We start from the raw sequence: 20,245 nt of genomic DNA, 5'->3' as shown, positions 1-20,245 counted from the left end.
ATTGTTATTTTTAATATATCAATAATTAGACTACTCAAATTTACTTTTCCATAACTGTCATTTTCAAGACTTGGTATAGGCTTTTTCCGAAGAAAAACTGTTAGGTAAAAGACCAAATGAGTTGTAGTTTAACTAGTTTTTCGAGAACACAAATCTCCAGGTTTCTTTACATGTATCTAGATATATAACGACAAGTAAAAGGCCCAATCATAAAAACAGCAAGAGTGGTTTCACATTTTGTAATTTCGATCGTTTAAAGCTTAGTAAACAGTAAGAGTTTATTTTCTTCATTTATGTAGGTCGTATACTAACCTGTATATGTTTACATCTTTGGTTCGTGTTGACTAATTTACAATCTATCTATTTATTTTGTTTTGTAATCAAACAATTACACTAATACTAGTGCCATTGTATTACAATGAAATTATCAATAATAAAAGACACAGTGCTTTAGTTGTTCTTCTTAATCTTGCAAATTGCTATAAGACTTTCCAGAATATAGCAACTTAAACCCGTCACAAAATTGATAACTTCCCAAATACCGCAGAGTCGAGGCGATTTAGAGCTTGAAATATTACATAAACGGTTTTCGTCTGTTGAAAAAACAAGATACTGTCATCAATATTTTTGTTGGCTTGTTGTATATTCCATTAAAAATGGTTCTGTCATCTATATACTTTTCACAGTGATGTTCGTTTCCCAAGATCATTTGATTGTTTGTTTCTTAACGTGCAGAGACGTTTCCCTAAAATACCTCCAATAAAAACTATCGCAGAAATCAAGCTGCATGCTGACATGAAATACAGCGAAGCTACGTAATTTCCAGTTATATCCCTTAGATAACCTGTAAAACAAAATATAATGATAAAATGCTTTCGTCATGCGGGTCTTAATCATCGCCTCTTTAGAACCTCACACATATACACATGCGCACATATGAAAACACTTAATAAAGAGTTTACACTGACTGCCGTTGTCATTTATGGTGATTAAAGAATCAGATACAAAATGGCGAAACAATTCTAAAAAAAAACAATTGGCGTGCCATATATCCATTTAAAACAAATAACATATCGAAGTTTACGTTGTCTGTTGATTTGGTTAACAAAAATATTTTTTTTGCTTTGTAATTGCCGTCAACACCACGTCTTTTAGATAAGAGAATTAACGTGATTTTGGTGTATAGTCTTACCTATAAATGGAGCTGCTAGACCGGTTGTTATACCTTCGCCGAACATAAGTATCCCCATTGCTGATCTAAAATTTTCCATTCCTAGAAAATCCCCAATAATTGCAGGAGTCAATGCAAGCAGACAACCTGCATTTAGTCCACTTATTACTCCATAAACTACAAAGTGCCAATATTGTGTGTATAAAGGAGCTAATGCCATACTTATTGCTGTTATGGAACTGGTTAAGATAACGGATTGATAATTCTTCAGAATTTGACGATCGGTTATAACACCATTCATAATACGTCCAATAAAGTCACACGTGTTTACTATAGAGACAAGAATTGCAACATCGTTTACACTAATATTATAATCTTTTGCAAATGGTGCTATATAAATAACATTATATATTACTCCTATACACCCAACACAAAAGACTCCTATGTAAACACGCATGAACCAATGCTTGAATAGGGTGTAATCCACTATTACGGTCAACCATTGTAATAGCCTGTTTAGGACAGACTTTCTTGTAACAGAGCAAACTATACTCTCCTGAAAATCAAAGTTCTCTTCAATATTCTGCTTTTTGGTAAAAAAATTCTGTAGTTCTTCTGAAGAAACTGGAGTTTCTGGTTTAGATTTAAAAGCTGTTGTATTTTCTTTATTTTCTTGTTTTTTAGTTTTTGTTTTCCTTTCTCGTAAGACATTACTAGATAGTGGTCTCAGAAATAAAGCAAATGCAACAATATTCAATTGAACTCCCCCTGTTAATAGTAAGCCACCTCTAAGTCCATACTTTTCTATAAAATATGTATAAATAGGTGGAAAAATCAGCCCTCCTAATCCAAATCCTGATCCACATATTGCTTGTGCTAAATTTCTCCTTTTAACAAAATATACTCCAATCAAGTATGAAACTGGTCCATGTAATAGAGCAAATGAAATTCCTGAAGAAAGAAAAAACTTAATTAATATGCATACTGATTTCCAGTTCTGATAAATTCATAAAAAAAAAATATCCTTATATATTGTATGCAAATTGAATTAATTTGTAAAACTATGACTGTTTATTAAAAAAATCAAGTTTCAAATATGTCCTTACTACACATAATACAAATCATGGTATGATTTTACGGGGTATAACTTTTTTTTATATTCGTGGTAAACTGCCGAGTCTCGTGTAGATTAACCACGTGTTTTGCGTAAAAAGTCGTAAACCTTGTAGTTTTGATGAGTTTCTTTCAAAACGTTTTTAGATGAAAACAATCTTAAGTAACTAAAAGGAATTCTGCTGTCATGTATATCTTACCTAACATTACCCCATATGTGAAGATCAGTACCTTAACTGAATTGGCTAGGCTTGCAATGATAAAAGACGTCCCTGATAATAAACCTGCCGTTATCACAAGCTGGCGTGTTGAGTAAAATCGTAAACCAATGGTTAAAAACGGTAAAGCTACAAAATTTATATTACACATTATAATTATTTATACGTTTATATGGATTTAAACAATTAAACTTTTATGTTTTGTGCTTTTTTGATTGTCAAACAATTCTTCTAGTTTACATGTGAACGAATTGATTATCTGGGATTTACCACAATGAAACAGCAACCTTATAATAAAAAAACAATCAAAAGACATCTTCAGTATGTGAAGGCTTAAAAGAGACAATGTATAATCCTGGTACCTTTGATAACTTTTGACACCACTGGGTCGATGCCACTGCTGGTGGACGTTTCGTCCCCGAAGGTATCACCAGCCCAGTAGTCAGCACTTCGGTGTAGACATGAATATCAATTATGACTTTTTTTTGTGGTCATTTTTTTATAAATTTTCGAAAAACTAAGGATTTTCTTGTCCTAGAAATAGATAACCTTAGCCGTATTTGGCACAACTTTTTGGAATTTTGGATCCTCAATGTTCTTCAACTTTGTACTTGTTTGGCTTTATAACTATTTTGATATTAGCGTCACTGATGAGTCCTATGTAAACGAAACCCGCGTCTGGCGTACTAAATTATAATCCTGGTATAATCCTGGTACCTTTTTTCATGTCATGTGCATTAATTTGTTTTTTCAACTATATATTTATTTTTGTTTCGGTCAATGTTTAACTTTAATTCTATTGTTACCTGCTATTAATTGTTGAAGTAAACCATGTGTATCCTTTATAGTTTTAATTATAACCAATATAGAAGCAGATAGCAAAACATATGTTTGAAGTCAACATAATCACATTTGTCTTGCTATGATATTTATTTATGAAGACCTTATAAAATAAAACTGAAAATGGAAATGGGGAATATGTCAAAGAGACAACATCCAACCAAAGAGCAGACAACAGACACATGACATCAATGGGTTCTGAACGTAGCGAGAAAACCCCGCACCCGGAGGTAGTCCTCTGGTGGCCCCTAAACAAATGTATATTAGTTCAGTAAAAATGGACGTCATACTAATAAATGAACTTAAATTTAAAAAAAAGATAAGTCTTACAATGGGCAGAGGCTGCTGTTTTGAAGCAAAAAAAATGTAACTTCGTCAACACTTACATACGCGGTTTTCAATAATTCTTCATACAAGCATGTAGGAAATTTGTATGAAGTTGAACATTATAGATCGTGGTTCTCCTTTACCCACGAAATCAACGAAAATCAGTACCTCAAGAAATGTACATTAACATAGAAGATCAGAAGCTCATAAATATATAAGCATAAGAAAAAAACAGCTGTTTGCAGCTAAAACGGTTTGAAGTAACTAATACTTACAGAAAAAGCTATAAGTAGCATGAAATACACCGGGTATAATTGACGTCACAGCAGACGAGGATTCAAAATGATCTATAAATCCGTTGAAGAAAACACCCATTCCTTTGGTCACGGAACCCATTATACAGAACTGTATAGTGGCACCTTGATTGAATTGAAAATAAAGTACTTTGTTAGGGCATAGGTCTTTTTTTATATCAAATTCAAGTATGAATTTTTAAAGTACAAAACATTTAAATTTTGTAACAAGCATGATTATTTTATCGCGGAACAAACCTTTTTCAACTCAAATATAAATCAAAGGTATTGTTTTTAAGTCAATGATCTTTTTGTTTCGTAATTTCAATAGTAACCAACTGTATTTTTCACTTCCAGTAAGAAACAATTGTTTGTTCTCATGAAATTTTAATAGCAATCATTTTACTTCGCCTCAGACAAAAGATGAAGGTCTGATTACCTAGGGTGATCCATGATAATTTCGGCTCGTGGTCGTTTTCTTACTATTTCAATAGTTTTTCAGTACAACTTCTTTTTGTTCAATTATTTTAATCCAATTTCAGAATCATTTTGTTGATCTTACCTGCTAAAACAACCCAAGCCCATCCACTATCTACATTCTTATTTCCGTGTTCTAGTCGCGACGTCCTTTCATCGCCGTTGCATCGTTCATTAGTTCCGTCTTCCTCGCGTAGTTCGAACGACAAAACTTCTTTTTCATTTTCAGTCATTACACCAACGTTATGAAACCTTTACATACTGTATAATATAATCTTCATTAGTTTAAATTTTAGAAAACGTTGCATTCAAAGAAAGAACAAAATCGCCTTTTCGTTTTCAAATAGGTAAAGTGAATACTGTGGATTCATTTATTTTCGTAGGTACCAATTTTCGTGGTTTGAGGAAAACTTGCATATTCGTGGATATTTAATTTCGTGGTTTTGAAAAAGTGTGCATATATTTCTTTAGAAAATTTGCAATTCGTTGAATATTTAAATTCGTGGTTTCCCGGTACCCACGAAATCCACGAAAATTGGTATCCAACGAATAATAATGAATCCACAGTATATGGGGTGCATGACATAAGACAAACTATAAAGTATGTGAAACCAAAAAATTACAAAAGCAATTTTTTATATTTACTACATGTATAAACATGACCATTAAACTTGATTTACTTTTAATAGAAATAGCTCTTTATAAATTTGGTGCGTCTGGAGTGCTTTTCCGGATTTACCTTCATCAGTGATGCTTAAACCTCAACATATAAAAGATAACTTCTAAATCATAAAGAATTGCAGTTGTGTGTATATAAGTAATACAATAGTTCTCACTTTTCTAAAAGATTGGTTCTTATTCATAAGTCTAAATGGTGTTTTAATGTTAATTTTGATATGTTATGTTTTATATATGCATGTGCATGTTTTATTTTAAACAAGCGGTCTGACTTTAATAAAATACTGACACTGAATATGTATCATCAGAAGCATTGACTACTGAACTTATTAAATTTGGTGCGTCAACAGCAATTTTCTGGATAAACCCTCATCAGGAACCCCAAAGCCAGAATTTTACAAATATTAACAAACTCCCTCTTCACTGGAATGCTGGACTAGTGAAGTACATTGTTCGGCAGAAAGTGTAATTTGTTGTTGAATAAAAAGAAATAAAAGATTTTTTAATGCCATGGCGTATTCATACTTGAGAATTTATGAAAGTCTGGATTGGGTCCTTCAGTTCTGTATACATTAATAGTTTAGGTCATTTATTTCTAGTGTTCCAATTTTTGTTTTCCACTATTCATTCTCTTATTTGTTTTCCCCCCTGTTTTTGTCTTCCAAATGTTTTGGGTCATTCACTTTTTTGCTCATTATTCTCTATTCTGTAAAACCCATTCACCTCATTTAGGCTACGGGACCTACTTCTTTTCAGCTGATTAGTTAACCAACTTTCGCTGACTGCTACTTTTTGATACCTTAAACACAACGGGGTTTAAAATAAGGCAAACATCAAACAGAGATCAAATGACAACTAGTCTTGTTGTTTTCGTAAAATTTTGTTTTCGTACTCCAGACTTGAAGTTGGGAGAGATTTCGAACTTCAAAATGCACACAATACAAAGACTCGTTGTATACTTAAAATAGTGTCTTATTTTTAAACGAACAGTAAAATTGCATTGTATAAATCGACTTACCTATAGCCTTACTCTTAGGCTCACAGTAAAGCAATATTGTCCTATTAAACATCTAGTTCAATGAACTTTTGTTATCACATTTGCACTTTCAATTAAGATCTGTCCTATAATAAGTTAAACAACTTGATAATATTTTCAATGGAATTTGTCTAGGTTGAGTATCGTCTTTTAATCAAAACTTGGTCATAACGAGTTTTGACGGATACGATTTGGCATCTTTCGTGGCAATCTGTATTAGTCCGTATATTTCTGTATTATAGCCGTATTCATACGTTGTTGTATCTTGTAGTACTTGTATATCCTTGACAATTTTTAAAACTGCATTTCCGAGATCATCCGTGAGATTTAACCCGTAGTGGAACCGGCGAGGTGATCCGTGAATGTCTGACCCAGGCATAAGCCAAACATCGGAGTTCCAAACTTTATTGTGAATTACCAAAAAAATGTTTTTGTACATACATCTAATAGTTGAAGGACAAACTACAATTCCTTTTTTTGTATGTTTTTAGCTGGAAATCAAACATGGCTAATATTTTTCATTTGTAAAAAAAGACCTTTATAATTTTAAAACCATAAAACCTGGATTCACATTAATTTGTACATTAATTTATTACACAGCATAACTCAGTTAACATTTTAAAACCAGTGCACTTATAATACGACATAGAAACTAAATGATATAATCTATGAGGCAGCTGATAAATCTCTAAAACAAGTATTACCTAAAATCCCTAACTCCTTAAATGCAAATACTAAAAATAAAAAGAAACAACCAAAGTGGTTTGATTTTTCTTTAATTAAAATGTGTAAAAAATTGGAGGTAAAAAAAACACTATTTAAATAATATTATAACGAACCTATAGTGAGAGGGAAAAAGTAAAATCACAAAAATACTGAACTCCAAGGAAAATTCACTCGGAAAGTCACATGACAAAATCAATTGACAAAACACATCAAAAAAGAATGGACAACAACTATCATATTCCTGACTTTGTACAGGCATATTCAAATGTAAAAAAATGGTGGATTGAATCTGTCTTCAGTTTTTTAAAACTTAATAGACAAAATTGGACAAATAATTTTAAACAGTTCCGTAAAGATCTTATTGTACAATAAGACAACATAAGATATAACAATCCATCCCAATAGTGGGTATTACTACAGTTTCTCAGTAATGAATCCTCTAGAAAAGGAGATACGTTTAATATATAAAACTCTGATTGGTTACACTATTTTAAAAAGCTTAATTTGGATTCGTTACCTGTAAATGAAGAACTAATTGATTCACTTAATATCCTAGAAAAGTATAATATTTTCACAGAATTGGATTATAAAATAGATAGATGAAGCAGTAAAATCACTGAAAAACAATTAATCATGCAGCTTTGACTCCATTATAAATGAGATGCTCAAGTGTAGCCAATCATATCTGCTTAAATGTTTTGTAAAGATATTTAATTAACAAAGTATTAACAACAGGAAAATTTCCTGAAATATGGGCTAAAGGATTTATTGTTCCATTACATACAAGCGGATCTAAAGATGACCCCTCAAATTTTAGGGGCATCACGATATGTAGTTGTGTAGGAAAACTCTTTTTAAAAATACTTAATCATAGATTAGAAAAGTTTATAACTCAAAGAAATAGTTGGCCCAGAGCAAATAGGATTTTGTAAAGAAGAACAACTAGGGACGACATGTTTGTACTTAAAACGTTGATAGATAAATACACTAACCAAGGACATAAAGCCTCTTTATCTGTTTTGTTGATATTAAGGGGATAATTAGAGCCCTACATTGTTTAAACTTTTCATAAATGATTAACCAGAAATTTTTGATTCTAGCTGTTGTCCAGTTTTGTTAAACAACAGTACCCTTAACTGTTTAATGTATGTAGATGACCTCATTGTGATTTCTGAAACTTCATCTGGATTACAAAACTGTTTAAATAATTTAATGGATTATTGCAATACATGGGGACTAGAAATTAGTCTAAAAAGTTTTAATTTTTAATAACACGGGAAGGATATCAAAAGACAAATTCTCATTTAATGGTCAGCTTATTGATAGTGAGAAAAAAATATAATTATCTTGGCATTATATTCACTGTACTTGGCAGATTTACAGATGCTAAGTTCAATCTATATAATAAAGCATTAAAAGCCTTTTTTAAATTAATAAGATATTTTACTCATTTTAAACCAAATATTAAAACACTTTAACATCTTTTTGACCACATACTGAAGCCAAATTTATTATATGGCCCAGAAATTTGAGGCCAATTCTCACCAAATAAGTTACAATTAAAATCAGATAACTATTTTTTCCAGATGTGCAAAGAAAAAAACTAACCTAGCAGTGATGGGAGAGTGGGGGCGCTACCCCATATTTCTTGATGTTATTCTTAATATGACTAAATTTTGGGTCAGACTTTTAGATCAAAATAACTCCCTCATTAAAGAACCATTTGAAGTGTCCAAAATTTTATCTACAAAATGTAACGACAATTGGTTGGGAACCATTTATTCATTATTTAAATATCTTAGTTTAACACCAGAATATTTGTGAAGTCACATATCTTATTTAAAGTCAGTTATCATTAAAAAAAAAACTCCAATCAAATATGATGAAATTTATCTTAAGCAATAAAATAATGACAAATCTGGTATGGCTCTAGGAAATAGATTAAGAACCTGTAGACTATTCAAAAATAATATTGGCCTTGAAAAATATTTACTGTTAAGTAATTGTAAAACAATAAATGAGTTAACCGAACTTAGAATCAGTGCCCATGAACTTGACATAGAAAAGAGAAGAGGGACGAAAGATACCAAAGGGACAGTCAAACTCATAAATCTAAAACAAACTGACAACGCCATGGCTAAAAATGAAAAAGACAAACAGAAAAACAATAGTACACATGACACAACATAGAAAACTAAAGAATAAACAACACGAACCCCACCAAAAACTAGGGGTGATCTCAGGTGCTCCGGAAGACACAAATGAACACATCCAGACAAAAGATTTTGTAAATTATGTCCATCACTTAAAACTGAAAGGTCCAGTTCCATTTTAGGTTTATCCTTTAAATTTACTAATTTTAAAACTCTAAATGACCAATTAAAATTTGTTTGGTTGATGTAAAATTTTTAATGAAGATCCATTTGTTAATAATGTTATGAATATAGTATTTTACCATCAGTTTACTCAGAACTAAATATACTTGGGTTTACTATTACCAATGTACATTCGGAAGACTACTACGTCATATTAAGGAATTCCTGGATTCCCCATGGTATATTTGACAGTCATTACCCAAGTTGTTATCCTTTGTCTTTCTGTTTTTTCGCGAGAGGATTTTTTTTCTTCTTCTCTCCCGCGATTGTATTATTTCTTGGCGCACTGACTTATCAGTACTTTTGATATTTGCGCGAGTGATATATTCGTTTCATATTCATATTGTGATAATCAGACGATCTATCATAAATTATTGATACAAATGTGTGCGTCAGATCTTCTAATGTCATAGTTGTTATCAAATTATTATTTTTTCATTTTGTTTAATTGTGTTGTCTGTGTTACCGTCTAAAACGTGTTCACTCATTTACGATAAAAGAATATGTTGATAATAAACTTGTACTACTATATGTTGCAAATTGTGTATACATACGTCATTGTTTACAATGTCATGCCTATGTTTAAATAGTAATTTTTCTGATTTTTGGAATTTGTATATTTTATATTAAAAAAAGACAGTAATATTTTCATGTTTCTTTTCATTGCCTTTCTATCCATTATTGACTGTAGAAACATTATTATCTGGTCCAGGGTCCGTGTATATCTGCGTCCATTCGTTTTTCGTTTTGAAAAATCAAAAACAAAAAACAAAAAACGAAAGTGTTTTCATTTTTCATTTTTGATTTCATAAAAACCAAAATGAAAAACGAAAGTGTTTTGATTTTTCGTTTTTGATTTCTTAAAAACCAAAATAAAAAACAAAAGTGTTTTCTTTTTCGTTTTTAATTTCACAAACAAAAAACGGAAAACAAAAGTATTTTCATTTTTCAATTTTGATTTCTCAAAAACTAAAATCGAAAAATAAAAGTGTTTTCATTTTTCATTTTTGATTTCACAAAAACAAAAAACGAAAAACGAAAGTGTATTTATGTTATCTTTCCAACACAGTTTAATTGTCATTCAAAAAATGACAATGTTGTCATTTGTCATTCATTTAAAGGTCGTTAAAGTATACATGCACAGCGGTTGTCAGATCAATACTACTTTAATCGAAGATAATGTCGACGGATGCAAAAGTCTTTATCAATCTAAACAATAAGGGTGTGTGATCTTTACTTTTAAGTTTGGAGAGGTTAATCTAACTAGCCTCTTTTACAAATAAAGCAAACTATATATTGTTGGCGAGGGAAGGGCTCAAGGACTCCAAAAGAACTGGAAAAATTATACAAAATCTTTCACACCCTTTCTTAATCTAAAGCGCAAGTTTTAATTTATCTATTTTATTATGTTCTGGTCTCGGAGCAAAATATATAGATACAGTGTAAGACTTTTAGTATTTACATGTATGAACAATATCAAAAGACATATGTAGGATGATGAAAAAAATAATGTAATCCACAAAGTCAAGTGTGTGGCTATTATTAGTTTAAACATATTTATTAATAGTGGATTGGAAATCTTCTCACCGGAATGGTGATCGAACCAGGAACTTATGTTTTTGTATAGTCCGATGCACTAACCTATGTTACTTTTGTATAATGAGGATCAATGGTCTAGTTCCACGTTGAAGACCCTCCAGCTCCTTTCAAGATGAAGAACAGGCATAAAAGCCCTGTTCATTAATAATTTGTATTTTTTCTATATATTGTGTGCGATTTTGTCCCGTGTACATTTACTCCACATCTCTTTATTTTCTATATCGGACCTGGACACGGCTCAATGCTAGTTTAGACCTCCAATGTTAAAAGTCATATGTTTTTTTTTTAAATTATTTGATGCCGTGGGATTGGGATTTTTAGCTTTAATGTAAACCATGTCAGGTTTTTTAACTTGTATTTACAGCAAAGATAGCCAGTTTTGTGTTCTGTAATATACTGTAACAGTTTAATTTTACTTGTCCGGTTGCATCGGAACTTCTCAAAACATCTTCTGAACAATATCTGGACGTCGGTTTCGTGGGCATGTACAATTACTAAACCACACATGAACGTTCTTTAGTCTTCGTAGATCTATTCCAACTTGAAGTCTTTTTGAGTCTACGACAAGCAGACTATGATATTTTATACCATTAAATATTGAAGCCATAGTCATGAAGATCGATTACTTGATTGATGTTCCGTTAACGAAGCCGAAGAACAAAACACGAGAGCTACTTTTGAATATTTCTACAATTTTTTAAAAGTAGTTTTCCACTCACAAACACAATAATATTTTCAACATTTATTAAAATATTATTTTTTTTAAAACTTTTTAACTTTTATGTTGTTTTAGAATATCAAGTTGACTTAATTGGGATCCCGCTAACATATTTATTACCCCGCCACATTCAAAATGTATGTGCCTGTCCCAAGTCAGGAGCCTGTAATTCAGTGGTTGTCGTTTGTTTATGTGTTACATTTTTGTTTTTCGTTCAATTTTTGTGCATAAATAAGTTAGTTTTCTTGTTTGAATTGTTTTACATTGTCATTTCGGGGCCTTTTATATCTGACTATGTGGTATGGGCTTTGCTCATTGTTGAAGGCCGTACGATGACCTATAGTTGATAATTTCTGTGTTATGTTTGTCTCTTGTGGAGAGTTGTCTCATTGACAATCATACCACATCTTCTTTTTTATAATTATATGAGTATATTAAATAAACATGTATATACCAAGCTAAGTCAGTTTATATCTTGTTTTTCGTCTGACTATACAAAAGGCGAGGAGAGCTACTTGATAGATCAGGTTGACTGATAAGATGTCTATATAAAGTAATGGGACAATGCATGGCATGAAGACATCACCAAATCACCGTATGCAATACTCGAAAAGACATCCAGAGCTTACCATATAGTCATCAACTACCCAACAACAGGCCGTGAGCTTTGGTTGGCTCTTAACTCAAATCCAAGAGCACAGCAAAATGTCAAAATATTCTATTCAAACTGGGTGACCTGGGAGAAAAACATTGAAATTTTCCAAAGAAACACACACACCCCTCAACTTTTAATAAGGAGATTTGGTATTAATGCAAATGAGTCAACTATCCAACAAAGTTCAAATGTAGTGGATGTAAGCAATTATATATAGGCAACCATATAATCTTCAACAATGAGAAAAAACATACAGTATTACGGTATTGTCGGCTACAATAGTCCATGAATTGAAAAATACAAAACAGTTCAATTGAGAAAAAAAACAGCCTATTTTAAAACAAAATAAACTACGAAAACACATATAAAAGACATCAACAAACGAAAACCATTGAACTACATGCTCCTGAGTTGGAGCAGGCACATACAATGTTAGTCGAATATAAACTGACAACGCAGTATATAGAATAGTAATAACGATTTTACAATTGACCCTGTGCAATCTAACACTTTTTCAAATGAGACCTTCAATTACTCCATAGTAGTAACGGGAAAGATAAATTTTATAAAAGGATTGTGCACACAAAATCATTCTTATTTAGGTAAATCGACGATTGACATATTTTTAATCATTGACATGAAATGAAGTGAGCTATGAAAATCACTGTTGATACGACTGTACGTGCCTTTCGGTGTAGTTATTTCTTGATTTATGTCTAGATCAAGTCGTATGTTAATCGGCCATTTCGATTGTTAGTTAGATGGCAACTCGTTTAAAATAGACTCGAACTTACATCAATTACAGAAACAAAAGCAGCAAGTGCTATAAGTTCTGAGAGTTTAATCTTTCACTGACGTTCGTTATTGCAATTTGTGAACAAAAGAGATGACATGCTGCTTTCAAATGATAATGCTATGAAATCAAAATTTTAACTCTTTATTTTTGAGATGGCTGTCCTGTTGCAAATTTAAAAAAAATTTGAATCTCTGAATTTACAGAGTTTATTATAAAGATGAACACGTAAATATGATAAGTTATCACGGTACCATCTTGAAAAACAGAGATGAGGCTATTGCATGAAAGGACGTCAAACTTCTAGTAGTAATCAGCAATAAGTTGATTTCCATTTTCATAGAGCTACTTATATAATACTTTCTGTCTACACTACATAAAATAAAAATTTCGGCAAATTATGTCTCAAAATGATTTTTGATGGATCATCATCTGTTCTAAGATGAAAATTAGAATCGTTTTACACACAAGAATGAGAGTGGAATATAACTTGTAAAATCAGTGCTATATTGATCTGTTGTTAATCAATAATTGGAATACAAAATTAGTAATTCTAATCATCAAAATTGCATATTTTTAAATTATTAGATACCTAAACTCTAAGAAATGCAGCAGAATATATTTATCATTGGTATATAAAGATAGAGAAATGAAATTGTAAAAACGGAACGTGTTAAGGTCTAAAGGTTGGAATGACCTCAGTACTGCTTCCGGCTCTAATCGTTATATACCAATGTAGCAACCATTTTAATCAAAGAGGCGAATCATTGTCTGTTTTCAACATGAAACTCGATTCATATTTAATAACGATAAGTTTACAGGACACACCTGGATACATGAAGTCAGCTGACATTAGTGTTTCTATACTGTTTAATATTCTGCTATATATTTATAAGTTGAAAAAACGTCCTTATTTTCATTTCAAGCAAAATATACACTGCTTTTAATTTTTTGCGTATTTGGGTCTACTGACCATTTTGGATTCCAACCTGGATCATTTGGTAGTCCATCGTCAAAGTCATATTTTTCAATTCCAACCATTTGTAAAACTTCTTTCGTTTTAGCTACTTCAGGGAGTTCTTCAATTATTTCCAAGTGTGCAAATTTTTTAGTAGCCTCTCTTTCTGAAGTCTTCGGGAAAGTCCAAACTCCTTGTGATGGCCAATGGGCAGTAGCAACCATTTCGTTATAGGCTTTCTTTTTCATTTCAATATCCCGTTCCGTTGCCCAGACTGCAGGTGCCATGCAAACAAAAACAACGAATCGCCATCTGTCTGAATTTGGTCTGCCAAAGATAGGCGCTTTGTTGTCATGGATCGTTCTGGAATCCCACAAAACAATACCGCCTTTTGGAACTGGAACTTTCTTAATTTTACAACCTTTAGATAAATACCAATCAAAATGCTCCTTTGTCAGACGATAGAAGTCTTCACCTGCAGCTTCTATAACAGCCTTTGGAAAACTTTCATAGAACTCTTTATGAAACTGTATGGAATTTTCAAGAACTCGAAAGCAATAGTCAGTTTCTGTTGTTTCTTCCAAGTAAACAGCTCCTTGGTACACATGGAGACCTTCTCTCCAGCTACCCTGGTCCATGTGAAACCAATTGGAATTAGGATCACCAAAATCAGTGTTTCCTACAAACGAGAAGCATTACTGGTTCAATTGACGGTAATTATTCATATATATTAGAAGTTTTCTTTACTTCCGATCGAAACCTAAAAGAAATACGACAAAATCGTTTCTATTCTTTTAGACCTCGTATTTCCTAAGTGTTGCAGTGTTTTAAAATCAGGTGTATACTTACTTCTTTATGTGTTGGGAAATATGGTTATCCCTAGTTCCATCTGGATTTCAGACGCATTGTGGGTAGGAAATTTGATGGCTTTGCATGATATATGAATACAGTCCCGATCCCTCTTATGATAAATCCAAGAACTATGTCCTTGAGCCGATGTTCTCTTTGCATGTGATCGAACATAAATAACAAAATTTTAAACGACTTTATCAATTTTTTTTATGTAGGCCAATGTGTTCCTACTAAATGTACCGTTGGGTTTCAAGTGATAGATTCAATCTGTTGACCCTTCTACTCTTTCACCTAAAATCTTCTATCTACTATAAAAATTTCTGAATAATAAAAAAGGTTCCTTTTTTGTTTGTACTTTAGTCTTTGATAAGTAATTTTATAAAATCTACATGTATCAATTGTTGTATCTTCGGTATTAAAAAATGCTGAATTCTGTCATTGCATTGCTTAATAATGTGTCCTGTTTCCAAATTCTAATTCACTCATATTTTCATATTTTGGTCACATCGATTGAGAATGAGAATGCGTTAAAATTTTAAATACATTCACATGATTTTTGCATAAAACTTCTGAACTTATTTATTCTTTTTATTGAGTCAAAATTCATTTCTCTTATTCTATAATCAGTTTATTGTTCTTACTTAATTCAGGAGGTTCACCAATCGCAATACCGTCCATACTGGTCAACAATTTATCAGTTTTCCATATGGAAGCAAATACAGGTTTCGATGCAAGTCTGACATTCCATGTGGGTTCACAGTGTGACAACCTATATTGTTGCATCAATGATTTATCCCAGTAAGGCCTCTCATCTCCAAATCTTTCAACCCAAGCCTTGTAAATTGATTTATACTTTTCGCATTCTTTGTCGGTCAAAACATTCGGGATGACACTGTATCCTTTTGTTTCTAATTCTCTTACTACCTCTGCTCTGAAAATAATGAGTGTAAAGTTTTGTTCAATGTTTAAAGATCTCCCCTAAAAATAAGACACGTGGTTGAAAGCTTGGTTTGGAAGTTGTGTTGTATCTGTATAGTTCTTATCACAAACGGATAATCACATGCAACTATATGTTGATTTTGTTTGAAGAGTAACGACATTTAGACACAATCCATTTAAACTTCTTTTTACCCTTTGAATTACCCGTACGATTTATACTGATTGATATTCTAATCTTCGAAAAACTGTATAGTGTAGATTTTTGAACTATCTTTCAGTGACTGTGAGTACTAAATAAACTCATCATATATACCAGGACTAAATTTAGTATATACGCCAGACGCGCGTTTCGTCTACAAAAGACTCATTAGTGACAATATATCGATATTTTGCTACTTATACAGTTTGTTCTAGGTTCAATAAGTTTAAAGTAATAAGTCTTCCGAAGATATTTAATTACTAGCATACCTTCAAAATTATTTCAAAAAGGTAGGAAATCTCATTAGTGCGTAGAATAATATGGAAACAATTAAATAAATTGTTCAAATTTACCCATGAGTTGACAAGGGTATATATATATGGTCATCCTTTGACTCCCACAGTCCGGTAGTAAATCCCTTGATAAATCCTCTTTGAACAAAATGCCTCTGCATCCTCTAGACGTTTGTATATTTAAGAGGGTTCGCGGGTCTAAATCATTTATATAGGATTTCTCTATATTTTTCTATAAATGAACTTTATATTATAGTTAATAGAAAAATAAAATAAAAAAATGGGGCTACCGTTCATTTGCGCTCACAATCTGCCTTCGAAAGAAGCATACATCTTTGTAAAAGTGTTTTTTTCTGTTGACCTAATAGGAGAAATAAAGGTAATATCGAAATAAAAAAAGAAATTTAATACAGAAATCGCTCAAATTTTACAATAATTTAGTTTAAGTACAGCATATATCGAAATTCTATTAAAAAATATAGGTCACCGATGAGTTAAAAGAGATATTTAAATTTTAAAGCCAAAAAAATGGCATTTTTCCACCAAAGGGAGATAATTTGGAACTTTTTCAATGATGTTTACATTTTAAAAGTCATCTGGGGCCAACACGAATTAATTGTTTTGAATTGTTTTGTCCCATATGATAAAGTAACAACTACAAAAGGTAATAAATAAGATTTGTAATGAAAAACAAATGTTTAATTTTTTTCTGAAATTTTTATACCCTCGAGCCTCCTTAAGGTATAAACATAAATCTGTATAACCTTTAAACACCATTAAAAGTATGTCAATGCATATACACACCTGTCCATTGTTGTAGATGAAATCAATGTGACCTTTATCAATCAAATTGTGCCAATTCCAAATCTTCCTTCCACAAAATAATACTTCTTCAACCTCTCAAATACAAACAAAAATGTTTGTTTACTTTAGGTACAATCTATATAACATATAAAACCTGTAAAAACAACATTAAAAGTATTTGAATGCACATACACACCTATCCATTGTTGTGGAAGAAATCAACGTGACCTTAATCACTCAAATCTCACTTTAAGTCGATTACTATAAAATGAACCTTGCAAAGTACTATAATACAATAATGTTTACAAAATTAGATCCGATTACATTCACAAGCTGTCACATCACTTTACGGCACTAGTTTGTTGCTGTCAATCTATGTTTAATGGTACCCGTTTGATTAAGCTTTCATCGTTAACGTCCTTAGATTTACAATATTCTAGAAACAGGTCTAAACGAAAGATGGATAATCTTATTTATCGGTCGTCTAACTGTCTATATCAATCTGGTCAGCTCTTAATAAAACTCCATATAACGGCTTTGTGACGTCAAATACGTTGACCTGGCCTTTATAACTTTGACCCGGACATATCAGCGACGTCATAATGTTTGAACCGACGTTGATAAGTTTGACCCGAACTTATCAAGTCAACTTCCGGTTGCTGGTGAAACAAAGACAATACTTACAGCCCGATAAATCGATTATCAGGTTATCGGCATATTAATATTGTAAAATATCAGCTGCTCGACATAATATGAAGGCTTTTTGATCTCGTTCGCTGTGCTTACTCGACAAAAAGCTTCATATTATGTCTCGCAGCTGATACTTTACGATATCAACATGCAGACAACCTGATAATCGGTACGTAGTCGATGTCATATTGTTTATAACTAAGTCTTAATTTCGTCTTTTGCATACGATCACTGCTGGTGGACGTTTCGTCCCCGAGGGTATCACCAGCCCAGTAGTCAACACTTCGGTGTTGACATGAATATCAATAATGTGGTCATTTTTACAAATTTCCTGTTAACAAAACTTTGAATTTTTCGAAAACTAAGGATTTTCTTATCCCAGGCATAGATTACCTTAGCCGTATTTGGCACAACTTTTTGGAATTTTGGATCCTCAATGCTCTTCAAATTTTTACTTGTTTGGCTTAATAAATATTTTGATATGAGCGTCACTGATGAGTCTTATGTAGACGAAACACGCGTCTGGCGTACTAAATTATAATCCTGGTACCTTTGATAACTACTTGTCCCTTTGAACAAAATTCACGTTGTCATTCATAATGTTTGGCTATTTAACAAGGTTTATTTCACATAAAAGCTGAATCTGAAAATCGAATGTAACGGGAAAAAGTTATCGAGCAATCCAGATGAAGGTAAATCGATAAAATCGTTTCGGACGCATGCAATTTGTTACGTGTTTTTTTTTCAACACAAGTTCGATACTCTGCTGGTGGACTTTCAGTCCCCGAAGGTATCCCCATATCAGTAGTTAGTACTTCGATACTGACATGATTTATATAAAAAAAACCGTCCAAAATTGTCCGTTTATAAATTTTGAAATTATAAAGAGACGAAGGTTTTAAGTCCCTCAGGCAAAGTTGACCTTAGTATGATTTGACTTCTTTTAAGGGCATATCCAACAGTTTCAGGGGAGGTAATAACAAACGTAACCGTCGTCTATTGTTCCCCGTAATTTCACGGTTTTTCAACGACGTCATAATGGCCGTCTGGAAAGGGCGGTTTCTTTCCTCAAAGGAAAGGGCACGGCGGGAATCGGCAAAAAAACTCATACAGAATATTAACAGAACTAGAACTCAAAACTTAAAAGATATCTTTGTCCTTTTTGTCTATTATTTAAAAGAACTACAATTATCTTAATCATTACTAGACCATACTCACTTAAGTTTCCGTTTTATGAAAATTATCTTCAATACAGTAGAAAGGAAATGCGTAATGATTTATCATTGGATTAGAATGCAACACAAATTGTAATTAGTTCTTTACCAAACTTTTCCGAGAGATTGTCATTCAGGATAAAAAAAAAAAAACTCAAAGTTTGGTTTTACTTGAGAAAGATGAAAAAAAAATGGTTTCTTGAGAAAAATAAAATACGGCGTAAAACTAACATTTATCATGCATCTAGCTTTGCGTTGAAGTGCTAATATATTTACAGTAGCTCTTTAAATAAATACGACCTTTAACCGGAAAACAATGTAAAACAAAAGATGACACAGTAATAAAAAAACATTGAACTAGGAAGACATTGTAATATATACACTGACATACAAGTGGAAAATATCTGACGATGTTGGTGTTTACTTATGTATGAGGGAATAAATATAATTTAACAAACAAAAAACCAGTGTAGGTCTTGACTAATTAGACACGCCCTCTTAAGTCAGCGGGTCCATAACAGGATTGAAAAAAAAACCAGCCATCGAAATATCATAATTCGAAATTGGGGGTGGGGGGCTAATAGCCTAAGTCAATATTTTGATCATTATTCAACTTTATCTAGTACGGCATACATTTTACCGCTAGTACACTCTTTATATCTTGATAATGTTCATTTATCAATCATTTACTTCAGATCCATTCTCGCCTCGTCGTAAATATGCGTGAGATGTTTGCCACTGGAGCACGGGAGCAATCAATTCATCAGTTTCATATAGTGATGCATAATCATTAGTTCTCAACTGATAAGTGTCTCAAACAGTACTTCAGTTTTGGTATTTTATTTTTATTTTGTATCTTATTTCTAAACGAAAATTTTAGAATTTTTTTCCGCATCTTTCTCTTTGAATTCATTTGTTTGAATAATCAATGTCTACATCAGTGGTTACATTGTATGCAGCCTAACTATGTAGAGGGCAGTAGAACATAAAACAATTTCCATTGTGTATATATGCAATAACTCATATATTGAAGCGTTTTACCACGGCAGTCAGGCTCGTTTATGTGGAAAAATTACCGTGTCAATTTCATATACTTATATATTGTAAATATGTCATAAAAGCAAAAAAACACGAAAAAAATGGCCACAATTTATAATAACATTCAACATTTTTCGGCCGTTTCGTTTATTCTCTAAGTTAATGTCTTACTGAACTGTTTTGTTAATCAAAGTATTTTTTTCATCTACAACTGCTAAAGGCGCAACAGATGCGACTTA

At 32.1% G+C, this 20,245-nt stretch overlaps 2 protein-coding genes across 3 annotated transcripts in view; both read right to left on the bottom strand.

The window, feature by feature from the left end:
- Positions 1-18,310, bottom strand: part of LOC139500830 (uncharacterized) — a 32,430-nt gene extending 14,120 nt beyond the window's left edge. Inside the window, exons 1-3 of one of the 2 annotated variants that reach the window (XM_071289703.1) lie at positions 17,065-17,321; positions 15,471-15,760; positions 13,787-14,656 (exon numbers count right to left, since the gene is read on the bottom strand). In XM_071289703.1, the coding sequence (XP_071145804.1) occupies positions 13,941-14,656; positions 15,471-15,760; positions 17,065-17,072 (1,014 nt within the window). In that variant the 5' untranslated portion in view covers positions 17,073-17,321 and the 3' untranslated portion in view covers positions 13,787-13,940. Of the gene's footprint in view, positions 1-13,786; positions 14,657-15,470; positions 15,761-17,064 lie in introns of those variants that run through there. The other variant, XM_071289705.1, reaches the window with a different exon arrangement.
- LOC139501002 (monocarboxylate transporter 12-like) lies at positions 349-4,676 on the bottom strand. Its single transcript, XM_071289944.1, has 5 exons — positions 4,525-4,676; positions 3,945-4,088; positions 2,485-2,631; positions 1,193-2,122; positions 349-844 (listed from the first exon to the last, which is right to left on the bottom strand). The coding sequence occupies exons 1-5, from the start codon at positions 4,670-4,672 to the stop codon at positions 681-683; spliced, it is 1,533 nt and encodes a 510-aa protein (XP_071146045.1). The 5' UTR covers positions 4,673-4,676; the 3' UTR covers positions 349-680.
- Positions 18,311-20,245: the final 1,935 nt, after the last annotated feature.

Source organism: Mytilus edulis, chromosome 13 (genome assembly GCF_963676685.1).
Source record: "Mytilus edulis chromosome 13, xbMytEdul2.2, whole genome shotgun sequence".
Taxonomy (NCBI): domain Eukaryota; kingdom Metazoa; phylum Mollusca; class Bivalvia; order Mytilida; family Mytilidae; genus Mytilus; species Mytilus edulis.
This window is presented reverse-complemented; position numbering and strand designations above follow the sequence as displayed.

Coding starts and splice junctions, on each gene's coding strand:
- LOC139501002 (XM_071289944.1), bottom strand. CDS start 4,672: ATGACTGAAAATGAAAAAGAAGTTTTGTCGTTCGAACTACGCGAGGAA. Junction 2,632..3,944: donor TGCTACTTATAGCTTTTTCT/GTAAGTATTAGT, acceptor TAAATTTTGTAG/CTTTACCGTTTTTAACCATT. Junction 845..1,192: donor TCTAGCAGCTCCATTTATAG/GTAAGACTATAC, acceptor TTTGTTTTACAG/GTTATCTAAGGGATATAACT.